This window comes from Leptonotus elevatus, chromosome 2 (assembly GCF_054856555.1).
Source record: "Leptonotus elevatus isolate MCC_2025b chromosome 2, RoL_Lele_1.0, whole genome shotgun sequence".
Taxonomy (NCBI): Eukaryota; Metazoa; Chordata; class Actinopteri; order Syngnathiformes; family Syngnathidae; genus Leptonotus; species Leptonotus elevatus.
Window position 1 is genome coordinate 11,158,083 of NC_141240.1, and position 22,068 is coordinate 11,180,150.

General features: G+C 40.3%; 1 protein-coding gene across 1 annotated transcript in view; it reads left to right on the top strand.

Annotated features, from left to right (window-relative positions):
- The first annotated feature begins 938 nt into the window (after positions 1 to 938).
- The window catches only part of LOC147178414 (cadherin-4-like), a 243,814-nt gene continuing 222,684 nt past the window's right edge, over positions 939 to 22,068 (top strand). Inside the window, exons 1-2 of the mRNA XM_086068548.1 lie at positions 939 to 1,239; positions 2,204 to 2,315. Of these exons, the coding sequence (XP_085924674.1) occupies positions 1,183 to 1,239; positions 2,204 to 2,315 (169 nt within the window). The 5' untranslated portion in view covers positions 939 to 1,182. The remainder of the gene's footprint in view (positions 1,240 to 2,203; positions 2,316 to 22,068) is intronic.

Consider the following 22,068-nt stretch of genomic DNA (forward strand, 5'->3'; position numbering starts at 1 on the left):
ACATACATTTTCCTCTGTTTCATGTGACCGAGATGAGTGTTTTGAGAGAGGCAGAGGTGGACGCACTAGAATTTTCAAAATAAGTCTTATTTCAGACTCTGATGATCAATAAAATATTTGTTGGTCAGTCTTGTGTAACAAATGGCCTGAGGCTGAGTACGGGTCCCTGCTCCGGTGGTTGAGGACACCTAATATAGACACTGTAACATTACTTAATGCAATCTGACCTTATTTGTGCTAACGCCATGACAAAATGAACATACTGTACTTTTATAAATGGTGACCCTTTGGAGATAGATTGTGCTGTACTTTGAGAAACACAAATGACTAGTCTGAAACCTTTCTTGTAATTTGAAACCTTTTTTCGAACTCTACTGTCAAAAGTTTAAGCTTTAGAGTTGCAATATGTAGGCCTACTATATAGGGTGCCACTCACAAATATATATCTTGGGCTTCTGGAAAATGTGAGCTGGGACATGAATGAACTATTCTATATCGTGATAGATAGATGGATGGATGGATGGATGGATGGATGGATGGATGGATGGATGGATGGATGGATGGATAGATAGATAGATAGATAGATAGATAGATAGATAGATAGATAGATAGATAGATAGATAGATAGATAGATAGATAGATAGATAGATAGATAGATAGATAGATAGATAGATGGATGACTGTACATGAATAAATGCCATTGTTAGTGTCACTTAAATTAGGCATTTCATAAATCCCCAGGCAATTGCTAAAATCAATTAAATTAATTGTCGGAGGGGTTTCATTTACAAAAAGCCTGCAAAAGTAGGCTCGTGATAAAAAGTGAGATAGTTGCAAAAGGAAAAAAAAAGAGCTAATGCAGGGGTAGCGTGGCTGGCGGAGTTGCTTTAAGTGCATGTGTTCGGAGGGAGGGGTGGGGTGTGTGTGGGTTGTGAAGGTTGTGAGGGAGGCTCGGAGGCTGACGCGGCTGCGCCTTGGTGGCGAGTGAAGCACTCACCTGCACACAAGAGTCGCGCAAACTCAGGAGCTGCCGTACTCCCACAAACACGGAACCTTCCAGGCACAGTCTGACCCTACTGAGGAGACGTTACACAATTTGGGGAGAAGATTTAGGGCTCTCCCTTTTCTCTTTGTGGATCCTCGCCCAGCCTGCTGTGGCTGTCGCTCGCTTCGTCCGCCGCGATGAAGACTGACCTGGCTCTGGTTCTAACAGCAGCCCTTCTTCTTGACACATTCCGGGTGAGAGTTATCCTTTTGCGCGGTGACTGTTTTTGTTTGTTTGTTTGTTTTAAGGAACATTGCGGTGCCGTTTCAAAGCGTTATTCACACATTGGATAAAGTCGGACGTTGGGATGGATCGAGTCGACTGTGCGCGTCTGCATTGGCGCGGATTTCCTACAAGTGCTCTTATACTACAACCAGCTCCGTAATTATTTTTTGTTGGCAAATAAGACATATTGAAGTGATACTCTAATAGGTTTCTGATCTCGGCAAAGAAACGGTACAAGAAGTGGAATGCAACACGGCGCATTTACGCCGTGAAATCGTTATTTTAGTTCATATATATAGCTTGTGTTTTACTCTTGTCGTTAAGGTGCATAATTGCATGCACTTTTCCTAACTTCAACCTCTTCACATTTACGGTTGGCGCAGGGCATCAAAACTGCGATCAAGTTGTTTCTTATAGCCCTCTCGTCGTATTTCCAAGGATGTCACTATAGCCTAAAAAGCCTGTGCATGTGATGAAGAAAACGACTCGTTCCTACATTATTATTCTCCACCTTGGATGTGCTCATAAAAATGCAATGTCTCTATTCAGGCACCAGCCAGCCGGCCTTGATACAAGAATGTGACTATATGCATATTCAGTGGTATAGTTTAAGTATATATACATATAGTTTAATTTACAGACACTGGGTATGACAGTTTGTATGGCTAGGCACATGCAGTGTAACTTCCCTGAACCACTTTAAATTATTTTGCTGCATGCTGTGTATGCGCACGTGCGTGTTTCTCTTTATGGGCAGTCTTGATGAAAATGTTTCTTCTCAAGAACATATAGTTAACCCCACCATTGAATTTGTTACCAGGTACTACCTGATGCTTTCAATTCAGCCTCTGGACCAGAGAAAATAAATAAATAAATAAATAAATACAAATATTCTACAATTATTGGTATCTTACACTGTACAATTCCTTTCAGGTGAATAATGGCGAGCATTCCTCTAAAGGTCCCTGCCGACCGGGCTTCTCACAAAGCTTCTACTCCGTCTTGATTCCAAGGGATATACTACAAGGCAAGGTTGTACGTAAAGGTAAGGATGCATGTTTTTTTGCAGTCAAAAAGATGTGAAAAAAAATCTATCACTGCAGTCGCATCGTTGAAAAGAAATGCTATGTTTAAAACCAGGACTGACTGTTTTGATTATTGGTGTCTGGAAAAGCTCGTGCTTAACTTGAGTTATTCAGTCGCATGTTGCCTGTGAGTCATCACGTAAACTGAAGCAGCAATTCAGTATGAATTTCAATGCGTGTTGGCCCCCCGCATTGATTAGTCTAACAGTATATGTTGTCGCGATCACACCACGACGTCTTAAGCGTCTCCGTTTGTTGCTCCAATTACACAGCCAGCCCAGCAAGTTTTCGAGCCGATAGTGCAGGAAATTGAATCGACATCCTGTGTCTAATCTGGCACTGCTCCTGCCAATGTGGGCTAATTGCAATTCTCTATTGATCCCTTTGCACCCCTCCCCCCCCTCATTGCTCAGCTGTATTGTTTAACTGTGGGCACACAATTGCTCTTTTGTGTGGGCAACTGCACAGTATATGTATCTCTTTGGCCGGGGCAATTCTGGTTAGGGGAGACAATTGTCTAGACTCTCTCCCCAGCGTGCACAAGTGTGTAGACTGTGAAACATACAGTATGGGGTACATGCTGTATCTTTTGTTTTTTTTATCTTAGAGGATGGCGGTGTCTTAAACTTCATCCTGTTACGGTGTGGCTGAAAATAAAATTGAATGACAGGCAAACACTTTCTGGAAGTGAGGTTGCATTCTATGTGGTAGTGGAGTCTTTGGTCCAGCAGGGGGTGTCACCACAATCACAAACAGTTCCCAATATGAGTGGCGCTGCCTTGCTTCCTTTTACTTGTACTGTACAGGTAACATTTCATATCAACCAGATGCCATTTTGCCTGAAGCAATGTTGTATAGTCTAGTAGTAATAGGGCTGTATTGTGTATGAGGTAACTCCATCTATCAATTTACTGTACGTGGTGATTCCAATTACCACATTCAGTACAGGTAAGTTGATTTGCCTTGATGCGGATTGGGGCTGACCTTTTAAAAAAAATCGTATTTCTAAATTTACAGCATCTACATATGGAACTTGTATACAGTGGTACCTCAACTTAAGAACTTAATTGGTTCCGTGACCTTGTTTGTAAGAAACATTCTTTTCGATGTAACTTTTCCCATTCAAATTAATGGAAATTCAATGAATCTGTTCCAGCCCCCAAATTACATTTTATGATGTATTTTTTAATTGTATTTATGATGTATATATATATTTTTAAATGGTGTGTGGTTGAAAATAAATACAGTATAACATAAAAATAACTGAAATATAAACTTAATCACTTTGAGGAAATCACACACTAAACAAACAATATTTATTGTGTTTTAACTTTACGTGAGGAGGGAAGGATAACAGCTCCTCCAATGAAAAGGAGTCTCCTTCCAAAATAACATAACTTATTCATATTTTCCTTTTGTCTATTTTCTCTAAATATATCATTCTTTCTTTGGACACAAAAAAACCCAATCTAGGTAAATGTGTCTTTTTTGACATGTTAATGACTTTAAACGTGCATTGTGCAGTTTAAAAAGGTAATATTAAAGCTTTTTCTACATCATGCATGCGCCATCAATGCCCAGATGAGTACGAAGAGCCGTGGCTGTTTATCTTCCCTTTATAGTAGAGTGTGCAAACCCTCACTCTCCACTGGGGAGGGTTGGAGTTTTTCTTACCTCATTTGAAGTCATGTCTTCGTTTGTCAACTGTGGCTGTGGCTTTAAGATCGTGCACGTACTCTCATGCGCACCATGACCGAGCCTGACACAGATGCTGCAGTTACGCTTTGGGCCAGAGGTGGCAGTCGCGGGTAAAAAAGTGATAAATTGCACAACGATCCTTTAAAGCAGCTTGTTGTTTTGGGGCGATTTGGGTTTTGGAGATTGGGGCATTTAAATCCTCTAATTATTCTTAATTAGCTCTCAATGAGGTCAATGAGGTCTAATTAAGAATAAATTGCTTCGGCTTCATCCCGTCAGCCCTTTTTCTTTTCGGGTATAATTGTATGTGAAAAGTGAATGTTGAAAATTGTCTCTATGATTGTCCAAAAGGAAAAATTAACAAATAAAAACAAAAACAAAACAAAATAAAGAAATCAGCACAACTATGGCAATGAGTTGCACAGAGCCAATGATGGTTAAATAGCGTGAGATGCAAAGTATAATCCATCCTATGGATTGAAAATCATGCCAAAACCCCGCAAACACACAAAACGTGATTTACGCACACAAAACATCATTCACAAACTAATAGTATATCTTCAATATATATATATATATATATATATATATATATATATATTCAAATGCAAACAAAAATCTTTCAAGTATGAAAAAATATCCTTTAAGTGCAAAAAAATCCAATAAAAATAAATTCTACAACTACGGACAACAGTCACGTGACTTTTGGCACTAATATTCTGCTGAGCAGATCTACGCGTACAAACCCCAAGATCCACCCAAATACCAGTAAACTTTACAGCAGGGGGCGCTGTTGAATCAGTCTAACCAGAGAGTGAAGTCTGTAGAGAGTGACTGGACTTAAAGCCAATTGTAACTTATAATCGATTTGAACTCTTGATAAAACAGGGCCCTGGTCTGCCAGTCTGAAAAAAAAAGCTTGGCACACTCATTTGACGAGGTATAATCATGTTATTTTACTTACTTTATTTAACCGTAACTCTAACCCTGCATCACAACGCCACTGCCTGGCCTTTGTGATTGTGAACAGCGCCATGCTAAGCAACACGGCATAATTGCAATATGTAAGTGACAACAACAATAGAAACACCCACGGCTCTGGAAATGCCTATTGCAATACATTACGTAATGGCATTAGGGTTACAACAAGGCGTCCATATGTCATGTGACCAGCAGTTGACTAATCACAGTGTAGTAGTTCTAAAACGAGTTGGCCAAACTCTCTCTATATACAGTGCCGCCTGCTGTTAAGTTACTGGCATTTAAAAAAAAGAAGGAAAAAAAGTTACTGCCATTGCGCGCGTGGATCTTAGAGTTTGGGCACGTAGATCTGCTCGGCAGAATATTATATATATATATTTTGCACTTGAAGGATATTTTTTCATACTTGAAAGGTTTTATTTTGCACTTGAATATTTTTTTTTGTAATTGACGATATTCTTCTTTTTGTGCGTAGATCACGTTTTGTGTGTTTGCGGGGTTTTGGCATGATTTTAACTCCATACCGTCCACTCACCCATGCGGAGTCGGTTCACATAACGAAACATGTAAGTAACTAGAGGCATATTTTCGATCAAAATTTTGTTCGGAACTTGAAAAGTTCGGCAAAAAGGACGTTCGTAACTTGAGATTCCACTTTAATATAATCAGAATTTTTGTTTTATTGTGTAACGATGATTAAAAACTGTTGCTTTTTAGTTTTTTGTTCTAAATTGTTTTCGTAACCACTAGCCAGTGTCTGTTTAAAAGCTGGCATAAAACTTCATTCAACATTGGGGGTGCGAGGTGGGGACAAGTGCAAAATGAAGTTTGAAGTGATGGAATTGGAAGTGTTAGTGGAAGGGAATCAAATAATTTCCTAGGTTACAGATAATAAATCTATTGCTCTAATAATCTAGGGGGAAACCAGCAATTGCATAAAAGCAGTGTTTTGTTTGAATTTTCTCTTTTCGAGATCACGGAAATCAGATGTATGTGCTCATCCTGCGTAATATTACATTTTAAATTTGGGACAGCACATCCAGAAAACTGTTCTGGGACAGGCCAGTGGCAATTGTCACTGTGCACAGTGAAGTGACCCAGACACAGGGTAGTGCAGAGTTTAAAGGATTCATTTATTTATTTTTAAATAGGTGATGTGGCAAGTCTCTTTAATGTAACTCCAAAACTGCAAAGCTGAATAGATAGTATGTCGCGATAATCTTTGTTTGTGGCATTTCAAAGAGCGGAAAAGTGCGCCCATCTTGTCTTGTTTTGCCTTTGCTACGCTGGCACCACTTTGTCAGCTGGTTTGCACGTGCCTTTCAGATGCGCTATTTAGAGACACAAAGTCAGTTGTCATGTCATGTTAAATTAATGAAAAATAATGTGTGTACACTCGGATCAGAATGTGCAAAATGAACTGTTTCGTGAGTGGGCCAAGTGTGTTTGAGCAACCAAGTTTGCACCCTTGCATGTGCAAACTTTTAATAAGTCAGGCCCATATACATGTATATTGGCATTAGACAAAAAGGGATCTCTTCTCTCTGGCACACCTTCATGTGGGCCTGAGATACATAGTGCCAGATGCAAGCATGCCCAGAAGTACCAAAGGGATCTATGTAGGCACACGCTTCAGATACTTGATTTATTGACTGTAAGGGTGACAATGGTTGGAAGCGCGGAGGTCTGGGAGGGCTTTAATAATAACATTGTTTAACCTAATTTTGTCAGTTGGGGACAGGAATGATGCCAAAACACACACACACATACTCAAATTCAGGTTTCCATGTGTCGAGGGGACCGTATGCTCCAACGCACTTCACTGGAATCCCGCCCACAGGCTTCTTTTCCTGGACACTTTACACACACTGCTATTAATAAAAGAGTGCTACTCACTGAACTTGCGTCGAATGAAACTTTATTGATCACAATGGACTCTTATGTCATGCCAAAATAAATTAGCCTGCTCGTCCATCTCAGGGCCCGTTATCTTTAACACATTCAAGAAAGTAGTTGCGTGGTTACACGGATTTGTCGATATAAGTGACATGGGGAAAATTTGCACCACAGAGCTTTGCGGAGGCATTGTAGTGCGCCGTAACCCAAGAATGGGTCATGGTGGCTGGTAGCCTACTGGTTGTTCTCAAAGAACATTCAATTCACTCCTCTGTGGGAATCAGCTATGTCTCTGGCTAAAAATACTGTGGAGAAGGGTTGGACTCAACAATCATTGGCTAAGACACACCTTTGATAGCTCCATCCAGGATTGTGCTGATGGGCTTTAAGCAAGTTACATAAGGGGGTCATCATACATTTTGCTGAGATATTAGGATATCTTTGGTGAAAGGTATGAGGACTGGGAATATCCCTCAGCGCAGTATCCAACATTATTTCACTTCTTGTAATCTAGCCCCTTTCATTACAAGCGCTTCATTGTACGTGATTAAGCCTTGCGATTGTTTGCTTTGACATGTCCAACCATGTTTGGCCTGCTTCACAGTCCTGCCCGCACGTGGCCTTAAAGGCATACTCATTCGGCCATTTTAACCAGTAAAAAGTTATTTTGTCCAGGATTAATTTGATAACTTCATTATTTTTCATGTACAATTAATGTCTTTAAGAACACATTTTTTCCACTTGCTGTCGACTGAAAATGACTGACTGAGGAAATAGGTAACGACCAATCATGGCTCACCTGTCTTCTGGGTTTGGTCAGCAAACAGAGTCGTGATTGGTCGTTACCTGTTTCCTCAGCACAGGTGATGTCATCTTCAGTCGAGAGCAAGAGGCAAAATGGGTTTTTAAAGGTGTGCACGTAAGGTACTGTTCATGAGAAATAATTAAGTTATAGACAAAATATGTTCTTCTTACTGTTAAAAATGGCTCAATGACTCACATATCGCTTTAAACATATGGTGTAGTTAAAGCGCTATACAAAACCCAGTCCATCCATTTACCAACCATAAAGTTGTCTCCGTTTATCTCAAGAAAGCACCCTAACAGTGGTTATCTTTTCTGCTTTTTGGTCCCCAAACCGGAAGAGGTCCCCATGAGTGATGGTGAAAACAGCTATGTTCCCAAAAAGTCATGAAAACACAACACACACTCACACACGCACTCTTGTATTTGAGCCAATTTTGTACATCAAAGTTACTCAAAATGATAAATAACATTATTGGCTGCCTATCTAGATTTTCCTCATCGAGGCCAAGGTCCTAGATCTGTCCATCCCATTATTCCCAGAGTGGCTAACATGTATGTCCATGTATGCCATGTATGTGTGTGTGGGGGTGCGTGTGTGTGTGGGGGGGTGATATAGTGTAAAAAGTGCACAAATTGACAAGGAATCCTTGATGTAATTTTGAATGTTTTATAGTGAAAACATCTCTCAGTCTTTGTATACTTATAGTATTTTCAACATTTTATGAGTAGGGTTCAAATGTTATATGGATTCTGGTGAACTCCAGGCTTTCACAATCATCAAGCCCAGAACTGTAATGCGGCGGAGTGATTTGATTTAGCCTCCATTAGTGTGGGACAGCTCTGCAAGCCAAATTTCATGCATATACACGTACAAAAAGGCAGTGCTGAATTTGTGTGACTGGATTTTATTGCATTTCATGCACAAATGTATCCCAATTCAACCTGCACAGAATAGTAATGGCGCTGTAAATTGTTAAACAATCAATAGGCTTGTCTCTGGAAAGACAGGTGACAGTTGTAATCCTTGTGCATGTCAGATACTCACCGTCTTGTACCCGCATTTCATTAGAATTATGAAAGCTTTTTTGTTCACACACACATACGCGCACATACACTTGCATATACACACACTTTCTCTTCAAGCCAATAATAGGTTCTCCCTATTTTACTGCACCTTCTCTCTAATATTACAATGTAAAGTATTTGTATTAAATGGCAACAAGGGGGGAAAGTAGCATACATATAGTAAAGCCCTTATTACGAACAAAAACCTCAAATTGCAGTCTGCTTTGAATGCTTGGTTCTCAATCGTTTTTCCTGTCATGGAGTCATTTGCGTGCAGATCAGGTGTCACCACACATTCCAAGTACCGTACTCTGATGTATCACATGTCTCCAGAATTTGGCTTAGCCCATCAAAAAACAACTATGGCTTATTTTTACTGCAAGTTATGTTTAAAAATATATATATATTTCATAATGAATTTAGATTTTTTTCATATGAGCGATACCCCAAAATGAAAATGTTTGCCCAAAACTGAAAAAAAAAACTTGCAAATTTTTACTATCATTGCATTTATTATAATTTATTAAAATTATAATATTATTATAAAATATTTATTTAGCACTGGCATTTTAACAAAGCACAACATAAATTGAAATGTGCCCACACCGCAGACATGTTTGCTAATGGTACATTAAACACCAAACGCGGGGTGACCATTTTCCAGCGGTGCGATTGCACTTTATAGTCAATGTAGTTCGCACGGGCGGGCACGGATGAGTGCGGTGCGGATATTAAAACGTGTTTGTATTTGGAGCGGGACAAGGTGCGGCACACTTAAAATCCGCACATTCACATATTCAACAACGTTTAAAAATAAATAAATACATTTCTTCGTACCCGCCAATCGGCTTCGGAACGCACTGCAAAGTCACACACAGCGTCCTGTACAGGTCTGTAGCCACCCGGAGATAGGGGTAAGTGTTTCCGTGTGTTAAAACTGTTGATAGCAATAGTGCTAGCATTAGCTGAAGTATTTAGCACGGCCACCTGCTTGACAGTGAAAAAGTGTCAAGGGGCTCTAATCAAAGGAAAAAGGAAAGGCGCTGCAGGAGAAAGAGTTGCTGACCTGTACTGCAGTACTCAGCAGTTCTGTCTTTTTTTCGACCCGCTGAAATGTACACCGAGCGCCGCCCCTCTCCTTTGGTGTGCACAATAAAGCTGCTGCAACCGACCGGTACAACCTCACACGGTGAAACGCCAGTGAGAAGCGAGGCGGACACTCACCCCCGCGTTCGCTGTTTAATTCAAACATACGCTTTCTTGCAGCGTTGTTTTTTGCTTGCGTCACCACAACATCTTATTTCGGCCATATTCTTTCGGATTTTATTTTATTTTATCTGAATATCGAAAAGGGCAAAATTAGCCATTTTCGGCCGAATGTTTTCGGTGGCCGAATATTCGGTGCATCACTAGTGTTTACAGTACGGTATTTTGTGTCTGACCAATAAAATATGATGTGTAAGTTGGTCCAGACCACTCTCGTGCATATAATCGCAACCATCTAACAAAATGTTATCCCATGTTCTCCTTCCATTTGTTGATTCTGCTCCAGGGCTAATGGTGACTTATTGGTGATCCTAGTGGGTCACTCATATGTGCTTGAATTGAGTTGTGTAGTTTGGGGCAGCCCTGGCTTTGTGTGTGTATGACTGAAGTTGTGTGTTTGAATGGCTATAAACTGGAAGATTAGGATTTGTTGAAACTGAATTCATTCAGTTGACATACAACACCCGTGACCCCCCTTCCCCCCCCGCCACCTTTCTGCATTTAATATTGTGTACAGTCTTTTTTGCAACAGTGTATCTTTTTTATTTTTAAATATAATTTCTGTCTGTTTCTGCTCTGATGTGCATAGTTGGGTATGGTGGAGCGTCGTAGGTGCATGGTTATTTTAAATTAAATTTTATTTTTTTACTTTAGAATTTTTTTTATGTGCACAACTAGGAATGTTGAACTCTTGTTTTCATTGAATGAGTAGTTAACTAGCTAATTAGTGCTGCGTGCTTTGAAAAGTTATTAAAATGTAATTTGCCTCGCACATGAACCGAGTAGCAATTGTTTTTGCACTTTTTTTTTTTTTTAGTAATTGGAACAGAATACAAAAAAATTCAAGAAGAATTTTACATTAAGCCTGGCTCTGCTACAGCCCTGGCTGCAAATGTTCATTGGAAAGCTTCCTATCAAATACACTACATGAAATTGTTTTTCTGCCGACATTGCTTTATTTTATTAAGAAACTTTAGATTTTAGGCTTTGTGATCAGCAGTAATTAAGTTGTTGAATGGCTGTATTTTGGTGATCCCATCTTTTTTCATTTAGATGGCTTGTATTCTCATAGATTAAACCTCCACCCACACACTTAAGCAAACTGTCATCCAGCTGAGGTAAAAATAATGACTAACATTTAAATTGATGCTATCCCTTGAGACCTACACTTTGATTATGTCATCTCCCACATATTATGGTCCTTTTTCCCTTTTACCTCCATGTCGATACAATAAAAATGGTGGTGGACTAATTTATTCCTTATATAACAGATCTATTAAGTATCAGGTGTTGCTACGGTAACGACAAGGTGACAAGACTCTCTTAATTAATGAGATGATCGCTATTATTTTGAAGCTTGTTGCTGTTTTAACATTTCAATATATTTTTGCTTTGTTACATGCAGCTCATTTAAGAATGAAAGTGTGTTTATTTTCCCTCCAATGGAGAGTCATTACAGCAGAAGCCCAAAGTCAGATTTTGTGATAGAGGTATGTATGCTTTGAAATATTGTTTCATACGAGCATGAATAAAGGAGCTCATTGCTCTGCTGGGATAGACAACATATCAGTTTTCGCTTCACCCTATCCTCAAAGAGAATTGCAATGTTTTGATTTCCTGCTTACCTTTTGCCCTGAATCGCATGACACCGACTGCAGCATTATCTGGGTCGATAGTAGCCGAGCGCCCATGTGGAGATTAGATATTGTTGAAATACAGCCTCCTTTTTGCCGCTTTTGGCTACTCCTTAAATCTTTTATTGTTTTCTTTCTGTCTTTATTAGCTGATTGTGGCCTCATATTTTCTCTTAATCTTTTGCAAAATCCTCTCTGTCTTGGATTATGTTGTTGATTTTTTTTTTTCATCATCCATATTGGGTCTCTTGTGACTCCCTCATGTGTGAACCTAATTTCTGATAAAAACAAAAAACTAAAAAAATCTTCTGTTGCCACCGTCTGTTTTATCCATCACATTGTAATATGTGTAAAAGGCACAGACGTGGACGATTTTTTTTTTTTTATGGATATTAGACATGCAACACGGCTTGCTTTTGTTCGGTGTCTTACACTATACTAATGGTCTGCTTTATGCTCTTTGGTTAATCCCAATCTGTTAAAATGTCCTGCATTCATATGTGTAAAATCATCCACAATTTACTGTGCTGTATGTGTCAAATATTTTGAAAGAACCGTGGATGGATTTTCCAGACAGGCTCATTTTAATGATTTAGACACATGGTTGGGCGTTTTATTTCCTTGTTATGGTCTAGACATGAGTGATTTATGAGGTTACCGACAGACGGGTGTGGGTGGATGGGTGGAATGAGGGCGGGTCATTTAGGGTTGTGGGAGGTCTTGAGTGTTACACCTGCAAGCAGATGATGGATGTGTGCGTTTGCTGCCAACATCCAAAGACATACAAACTTGAATGGTCGTGCACAGATCTACAAACAAACGGCTGTTTAAGATCTGTTTTCAAGACTTAGTGTCCTACCAGTGCCAAATGTTAATCTATCAGTGCATCCATCCATCTTTTGCTCACCCAAGGTCGGTTCGCAGGAAACCAGACTTCCCTCTCCCTGCCACTTCATCCAGCTCTTCCAATGGGATGCCACGGTATTCCCAGACTAGGTGGGAGAGTGACTCCAGCATGCTCTGGGTCATCCCTGAGGCCTCCTCATGATGAGACATGTCCAGAGTACCTCTTAACAAGGTGCCTTGAGCTACCTCATCTGGCTCCATTTGATGCAGAGGAGTAGCGGCTCTGCTCTAAGCACCTCTTGGATGACCACACTTATCACCCTATCGTAAAGGTAGAGTCCGGACACTCTGCGGAGGAAACTCATTTCAGCCTCTTGTATCCGTCATCTTGTTTTTTCGGTCACGACCAGGGCTGGACTGGCCATCTGGCATACGCAAATGTCTCTTTTGGGGGCCGATGCAATGCTTTTTGATTATTATTTTCCTACGATATACCCCAAGAGACTGGCCCACAATTTAGAGGGACCAGTCTGTTAATCCAGTTTGAATATAGATAGCAAACTGAAACATCATCAATAAACATCAGTGGCAGAAGGTGTCAGGCAGGAGTCGGGCTGGGCTTGGCTGGGCTGGTGGGCCTGAATCAAAATGTCATCACTGTTTTTTGTTGTTGTTATTTTTGTGCCAGTCCAGCCCTGGTCTCGATCCCATGCGGCTTGTGACCATAGGCCAGTGTATAAACGTAAATTGACCGCCTTTTGGCTCAGCTCCTTCTTCACCACGGCAAACCAATGGAGACTTCGCGTCACTGCAGGCACTGCATCGATCTGCCTGTCGATCTCCTGCTCTATTCTTGCTTTACTGGTGAACAAAGATATTTAGATGAAATGTCAATGGCAAGGCAGCAAAACTAACACAAACAGCAACAAGATGTGACAAAAGGAGACAAAAAGGACAGCAAGAAAGCGTGGAGCTCAATACACACAAACAAACGAGACGAGCTGAGGCTAAGGGAGCCGATGGGACAACGCAAGGGAAGGGGTTGGGTTGACAAGCATAGGTGGATATAATTAAACTTAACGAGACAGACAATGGACAACAGAGACACAAGGGAAACATGACATAATCAAAACCAAAATCAACAAACACAGATCATGACATTTTTGTACATGTTTCTGATCAAAACTTGAACGAATACAGGCTATCATTACCAGAAACAAATTCATGCCTTTTGACAACAGTTTGGCATTGTGCAATAAATAAATTAAATATTTGTAATTATTGACATAATAACCATCCCTCCATCCTCCCTCCATCCATCCATTCATCAGTTTTGTACTATTTATCCTGTTCAAGGTCGTCAGGATGCTGGAGCCTTGCAAACCCTGTGGGTGAAATCTAGACTACACCCGGGATTGGTGGCAAGACAATTGCTGGGCACATCAAACATTCGTTCACATTTACACTTACACTCAGCAAACGGGAATCTTAAAAAGATCAAATGTTAAACAACAATGTTCCTTGCAAATTGATACTTTGTAAAATGTATGCACTTTTGTCTTTTAAAAAAAATGTGTAGTAAAAGTTTAAACGTGTTGTGTGTGCTGAGGTAGCAAGTGTCCTCCTGCTTTTTCCAAGTCGCTCATTAGAAAGGCAAGCAGGGGATGATGGGAAAGAAAGGGGGGACAAATAAAAACAAGCAGGTGGAGGCCATTAGTTTTAATGAGTTATTTTCTTTTTTTGACATCTCCACACTTTGTTTTGAAATAAGGGACAACGTTGCCAGAGAGTAGAGGAAAAATTGGGGGGTGCGACTTCCTGCAGATTGAGTTACTCCATGGTGTGTTTGAACTCTGTATCCTTGTCATCTGCTTGGTACATTTAGAGACCTCCCGCCTTGGTTTGACAGGCCTTTTGGGGGTACAACAATACGAAGGTTATGCCTCTCGCAAAGACATTAAACTCATTTAAAAGCTCTGCTTGAACTCCAGCGCGTAAATGCACAGATGGTCTGTATGGACTTTGAAGGCTGTAAAATGACAAAGGGACACTATCAGCTTTTGGTCTCCTTCCTGCGGGTACACACACACACACACACACGCACACGCACACGCACACGCACACGCCCGCCCGCCCGCCCGCCCGCCCGCCCGCCCGCACGCACGCACGCACGCACGTACGCACGCACGCACGCACGCACGCACGCACGCACGCACGCACCCACCACACACACACACACACACACACACACACACACACACACACACACACACACACACACACACACACACACACACACACACACACACACACACTTGGCAAAAACCCCAAGATTAGAAGGAAGAATAAGCGGAAGGTCATATTAGACAATTACAATAAAGTCGTAGTAGTAGTTGTGTGATCATTGTCACAGTTCCTTGTAACGTACTGGACACTCTTAAATGCATTCTTATTGTAATGTGGGGGACATCACACCAACAGGATAGCAACAAGCCTTCAAATACTGAAACTGACCAAGTTCGTCAGCAAGGTTAAAGTCAGCTGAATGATGGAATTGACCTCTTCTCTCTTTAGACCCACACTTATATAAGTCTACACACCCCTCTTCAGATCACAGGGTTCTGTGATGTATGAAAACAATTTGACCAAGACAAATAATTTCCAAGCTTTTTTTCCCACCGACCCCTGAGCATGATACTGCCACCACCAATGTGTTCATCAATTTTCCATGTGTCTAAGCATTCACACAAACTCCCCATTCATTCCATGGGCCACTGAGATCATAACAAGTTACATGATGTAGGTATGTTACTAAATATAGATAGAGATGTGTTTTTTGCTTATGTTTAGACCCTCATCTATGGTCCCTTGTCAATGTTTCTTCTTTTCCCTCCAAATCTTTGAGTTTTTCCTTGCTTGGTTGGGAGTTTTAGATCATGGGATGTCACCAATCTTTATCATCTGTGGGCTTGTGAAGCCATTTGAGACTCTTTTGTGAGTAAGCGCTCGACAAATAATCTTGACTTTACATTGGTTAGTAATAATAACAGACACAAACCCATGGGAATTAATCACTCATATACACAATATCTGCATTTGCACATACGCTTCAATTGCATGAGCATAGCTTGAAAACCAAAATACATGAGCGCCATTCACAACTAGTGAAAACACACTACAATATAAATACCCTAAGTAGAACATAAACCATGAAACCATTGTAAAGCGATTGACTTAAAGTTCTAACCATCATTGTGGAATGGTAAAATCCCCCAAAAGCTTGAACAGGGGTTGTGTAGATTTGTATGTTTTTACGGCATGTTGTTGCTTTCACAAAGCACCTATTAAACAATAACTAATTTCCACAAAATATTGTTCTGTATAAGCCAAGGAAAAAATAGTACTGGAAACACACTAATGAACAAAATGATTAACCCTCAGATAAAACCTAACTGCAATTGAAACCTGATGCACTAATTGTAACACTCTGTGGTCAATAAATTGCGACTTGAACTTCAGTCTAATGTAAAGACTTCTATCTATCCATTTCAGACACTGCTTGACCTTAAGTGTCACAGGTGAGCTGGGGCCTACAGCCCAGCTGACTGTGGAGTACTTTCTGGACTGGTTGCTACGGAAGCATATTGCATTCACTTGAACATTTCTGACAAATTTTTGGGGAGGAGCTTAGTTTTTTTGAGTATTTTTTTTTCTTTCTGTTTTACTGAATATTTTTTGGACTGGAAAAAAACAGGCTGAAAAAAATCAGTCAGAAAAACAGGAGGAAAAATTACTCTGAAAACCCGGGGGGATTATTCCGAAAAATGGGGGAAAAAACTAAAAAAAACCTGATTTTTTTATTTTATTATTATTATAAAACAGAGCTGGTGTTGTTTTTCGGCGTAATTTTTTTTTCTAAACTTCTGAACTCCAAGTGACTTGTTGCAGCCTCGCTAATAGCGGAAACAGACACTTTCCCGCATACCTCCATATGCAATAAATTGGGTCATGTTTACTTACTGGCTCTCAATATAGGGATTAATGTGTATACTGTATTGTGGTTTGTTCTCTAATCTCTGAGGGAAATCCCCTTATATAAATATTAAGAAAAACAGAGAAAAAACATATTCAGAAAAACAGGAAAAATATTCAGAAAAACAGAGGAAAATATTTTTGTAAAAAACAGAAAAAAAATTACAAAGAAAACAGGGAAAAAAATATTCAATAAAACAGAAAAAAACCCTCAAAAAAACAAAGCTCCCCCCAAAAATGAGTCAGAAAAACTGGATTTTTTTTTTCAGAGTGAATGCATTACGCTTCGGTAGGTTGCCAGTATGTTGGCAAGTTGTTTTTTTTGTATGTTTGTTTGTGTTTTTAATTTTTGAATATGGGAGGAAGCCACAGTCAGTATGATAGAAAACCCATGCAAGCAGGATAAATTCCCTGAGATTCCTCGAATCCTTCTTGACCTTGAAGCAGATGTTCTAACCAACATTTCACAAACGCTATCATAAAAAACAAACAAACAAACAAACAAACAAAACAACTCACAAAACAAAGACTTATACAAAGACCAAACAACACAAAGTACAGCAGAGAAATTCTTAGTGATGCTACAGAACAAATGTGAATTCCTCTTCCTCCGGTTTCTACTGCTCCAGTATATCTTTGGCCTGAGCCCAAAGAAGCGCTGGCTTCCCCTTCCTGCCCACTGGCTTCTTACTGCCTCTGTTTAGCTATGGCAGTGTTTTAATTACAGCCTAATTGAATCAATTAGACATGAAGCCACTGTGAAGACAATTAATGCAATGATGAGTCAACAATTGCAGCTGCATCTCGAGTTGCTAGTAGTCGGACAACACTGCAAAATGACAACACCAATTTGCTGCCAGGGGGCTTTTCGGCTTTTAATTCCTGGTACTTCTCTGAAACAATATGCTTTTGAATGTTTGCATAACTCAGCTGTTTCAGTATGTCATTGTTGTATGATTTTGTGTGAGATCACACCTCCATTGCAAATGTCTGTTCGTTACACTTTTCTCATCAACCAGAACATGTTTATTTGATCCCGTAGAGAGTGTGGACAGGGAAATCCAAGAGCATTACAACCTCATATGTTATTCTCTTTACTTTGGATCCTTGAAATCTTGGTTATGAGATGATGAAAGCGACAATGGAGGTCCCCAGGAGACCACACTGTTTGCTAATCACTAATTGAGTCTTGAACTCCCTATGAATGGACTACATTAGTTTCTTGGGTTCAGTTGATTTACAGGGAATAGAGGGGGGATGCAGGAGGAAAAAGATGGAGACAAAAGTCAGTAATGTGATAATTCAAAAGACAATGATGTTTCTCATGTCCTGACTGAGGGTATTCAAAAGGCTAATCAGAGGGTAACACCAGCATACGAGCTGCTTTTTGCAAACAGTGTTTCATGATTCATGTCAAAACATATGTTTTGATTTTTAAGATTCATTGTTATTGTGGAAGAGGATACTGGGATGAGTTTAAAGTTAACAGTATTAAATAAGGACTAAATTGAATTAAAACTTAAACTAGTGTTAACCTAACACGCGTTTTTTTTTTCATGCAAAAGCTATGTTGACAATTAGCATTGTTGCAACTACAAACAATGAGATGTGCATACATGACAGTGCAAGAGGCATTACCATATAACTATTATTATATCTGCTAGTTAAAAAAAAAAGACGCTATAGTGAAACATTGCTTCACACAGTTCAAAGCTGGTGCTACCTGACCTGAGAAATGCTTAATTTGTGCTAAAATAAGAGCGCTAATAATAGTGTTGTTCATTTTAATGACCAGTGGAGTTTAGAAAGTTTAGAAATGTTATACTAACACAATAATAAAGCATGGTAAAATTTTTTATAAATAAATGAAGAAAATACATGCGTTGTATTTTCTGATTACTCCTTTTTGTTGTGATTGTGACGGCCGTGGCTCGGCAGGTAGAGAGGGTTGTCCAGTAACCGAAGGGTCAGATGATCGATTCCTACTTTCTACAAGTCACGTGTCGTTGTATCCTCGGGCAAGACACTTCCAACACATTGCCTCTAGTGCAACTCACACTGATGAATGGCAGCTGTAAATGTTTGGTGGTGGTCGGAGAGTCCCAGGGCAGCTGTGGCTACGTATATAGTTTACGGCCACCAGAGTATGAATGTGTGAGTATGTGAATAATGGAGCCACTGTAAGTGCTTTAAATGTGTGTAAAAGCAAAGGAGAAAACGCCATATAAATCTGATGCATTATTGTTGAACTCTTATTAATTTTGCCTTACAGGCACTTTGAGTGCACTGCAATTTGGTATGTGACATTGTAGGCATAGTGACTGTGTTTTTGCTTAAACTCTCTCCACTAGTGTGATAATAGTTTCAGGCTTTGGATCTCAGTTGCCTTTAACACCACACAGGCCAGAATTTCTCTTTCTTCTTTCCTGCTATGTCTGTCTATTGTCTTTTTCAGCACATCAGAAGAAAAGCCAAAGCGTGAGGGTAATAAAAAGGCCTACAATCCTCCTCTGGGCCTGGCAGGCTGTTGAAGCAAAGAAGTTGTCTTGCTCTAAGTGCAAGAATGATCAAAAACAAAAGAAATCCGGTGGCCGTCGAGGGAACAAGCTCCTGCGAGAGAGCTGGAGAAAAGAGGGAAGGAGGAGTGGCACACTAAGACGAGTTTCATTTCGGGAGCGGAACAGAATGAGGTTTTACAGGCAGGCTGGAAAGCAGACATGCTCCAGATTTGGATGAAGAGATGGGTTACTCCTGAACCATTATCATGTGAAAGAACAACGTAGGAAAGGGCAGGTGATTTAGATAATTGGCAAATTTTGCCTTTAGTGCAGTAGAGGTAATCAACTTTTTTGCACTGCTAGAATCGGAGGCTGTGCAAAAACTATCTAGGGGCGTACATACATGCACAAAGCCATGCATGCACATTTGCGAGTCTGGGGGCTGATTACGGAAAACACTGGAAGTAAACGATTACAAAGCGATGGTTTAATCCGACTGTCAATCCCACACCTCATTAGCAAACATATGGGGTGTTTCAGAGCTAGTAAATTGTAGATGGGGATTTCAGGAGAATTGAGTGGTTAATGGGAATAGTCAATGGCCAGTTGGAATAAGGGAGAAAGAAGATTACGGAAAGAGAGATTGCCATATATTATTGTGGGAGGAAGAGCAAAACAAAAAGAGAGATGGCTGTGAGAAAGAGTTTAGATAACAGCCTTACTTTTCTGCCTGGGGGGCACCGTAGGTGATTTCTACCTAGTTTTTATTTGCAGCAGTCATAACAAATGCAGAAGCAGCAAGCGCTTGCCGTGTCAGTCATGTCTCATACCACCAAACCTACTTGGAATTCCCTGATTAATTAAGAACAGAGATTTGTTAATTTAATTGTACTGTAGGTGCAAGGCGTTTTTTCCCCCCCTTGCTTTCTTCTGCCGCTCACACGCTCTCATCCTCTTGGCAGGCTAATTTGCCCTGCAGCTTTGAGGGGTGGAAATGAAAGGTATAGCAGAGGAAGCCTTCAGATGCTTTATTAAGAATTGATTCAGCACATGGGCAAAGAGACGGAGCGAAGGGAGATTCATGCTGAAGTGCCTCCCAGGCAGACACCCTGGGCGAAAGAGGAAAAATTAGGAGATGAGGAAGCCGTTTGAGCACGAAGAGCTTGTTGCAATTTCTTCACAGAGTGCATTTCAGGATCATTGCTGAGCACCAGTTCTTTTTAACATATATTCCAGTCTGGTTAAACCAGTAGCGCCCATTCTTGTGCCCACAGTTGTCACTGAATAAGCTCCCTGTTGACTGGGTCGTTTAGTTTTTCTTAAACAAGATCAGTACAAACCGCTCTGAAACTTGTCTCATGTGTTTATAGAAGCAGTGCACCACAATTAACCCTAACAATGTTGGAGCGCACTCACGCAAGGTAATTCATACAAGTTGACATTAAACTGTGGCTTGTTTAACTCGACCGAGGGCTCTGACAAGAACTGATGCTGCTCTTCGACTGGCACTAGCATGCTTAGAAGAGGCGAGCCTCGCTAATGCACGAGTGCTCATGTTGGATGTGTTGTATAATCAAACTGATTGCTTTTTCTGGCTGCTATTAATGATACAGAAACTGCCACTTTGCTATTATGCACATAACTTGCCTTTGGTAGGGTTAAGTGTGGCATACTTGAACTGACCTCGTGGGAGTGGGCCCTTTACCATTGGTTAGTCAAACCAATCGAGGAAATAAATGATACGAAGGTGACTGATTGTATATGATAACCTTAGAAGCGCACCACCAGCTACATTTAGATAGTAGTAATTTGCTTCTATTGTAATTGCCACAAGAACCCCCCCTCCTCATTTACAGTTGGTCAGACGCCACATAAATGGGCTCTCATTGACTGCGTAGCAAGTTTATCCCATCCCTGTTGCTGATCTTGTCGGTGGAGGCTGTTGACATTATTGATTCCCATTCCCATTTTCAGGAGTTGATTGGCCACTGCTGCGTTGTGTTCCATCTCATCACAGAAGCGTGGCTTTTCCCATTTTCCATTGCTTTAATTCATGCACAAATTATTCAGTTAGTGCAAATCTAATGGCTGCAATCTAAAACTTCCTGTGGTGTTCTAAGGAAATAGATTTGATTTAGTTTTAGGTGTTTTGTTTTCACGCATCATGGTGCGCACGTTAGTACGCGGCGGACATGATTGCCCCAATAATGTAAAGTAAGAGTTGCAAACAAAAAACAGACATATGTACTAACGCATACATGACACTGAGCCATGGGATAGGCAATGTGTATGAATTTGAATTAGCTGCCAGTCACAGGCTAGCTATGGCATCCTACGTTCTCATTCTCATAATGTATTGCTCTATATGTAAGCAGGAGTGAAATCCAGACCAACGACAAGATTGGCTAATATGTTTTATTGTAAGCTTTTTTTTCCTTGTAACTGTTACCCATTTCGTTTGATTAGTTTCCCCCCCAGGATGACTGTGGCAAGGTAGCGGGGAGCACGTCTACGGTCGGATTTAGGATTTCTTTTGGAACACCTCTGTGTGGAGTTGTTTGTGTGGATTTTGTCACAGTACACTGGTTTCCTCACACATTACAATAAACACGGCTGTAGCTTTGTTGAAGACTCTAAATCAGTCATGTGTATCATGATCGACTGGTGAGCATTCCAGACTGTAGCTAGTCTCTCATCAAAAATCATCTGCAATAGGCTCCTGTTACTTGAACAAGCTGTATAGAAATTGGATGGGTTAAAAAAGCTACTTGGCTAGTTATCTATAGCATATCGGGTACATTGCGTCCCTCCCACTTTTTTCCTTCAAAGTATGCCTTTTCATAATTTGAAGTGCTCTATTTTTATCTTTCATTGTCTTTGTGTAAGTGAAGTGTGGCTTGTTAAATAATAATTTAATTCCTCAGTGGTAACATTGTGTTATTACTGTGTGTATGACAAAAACGGTCATGTTTTGGTTCTGTTTTTCCTTG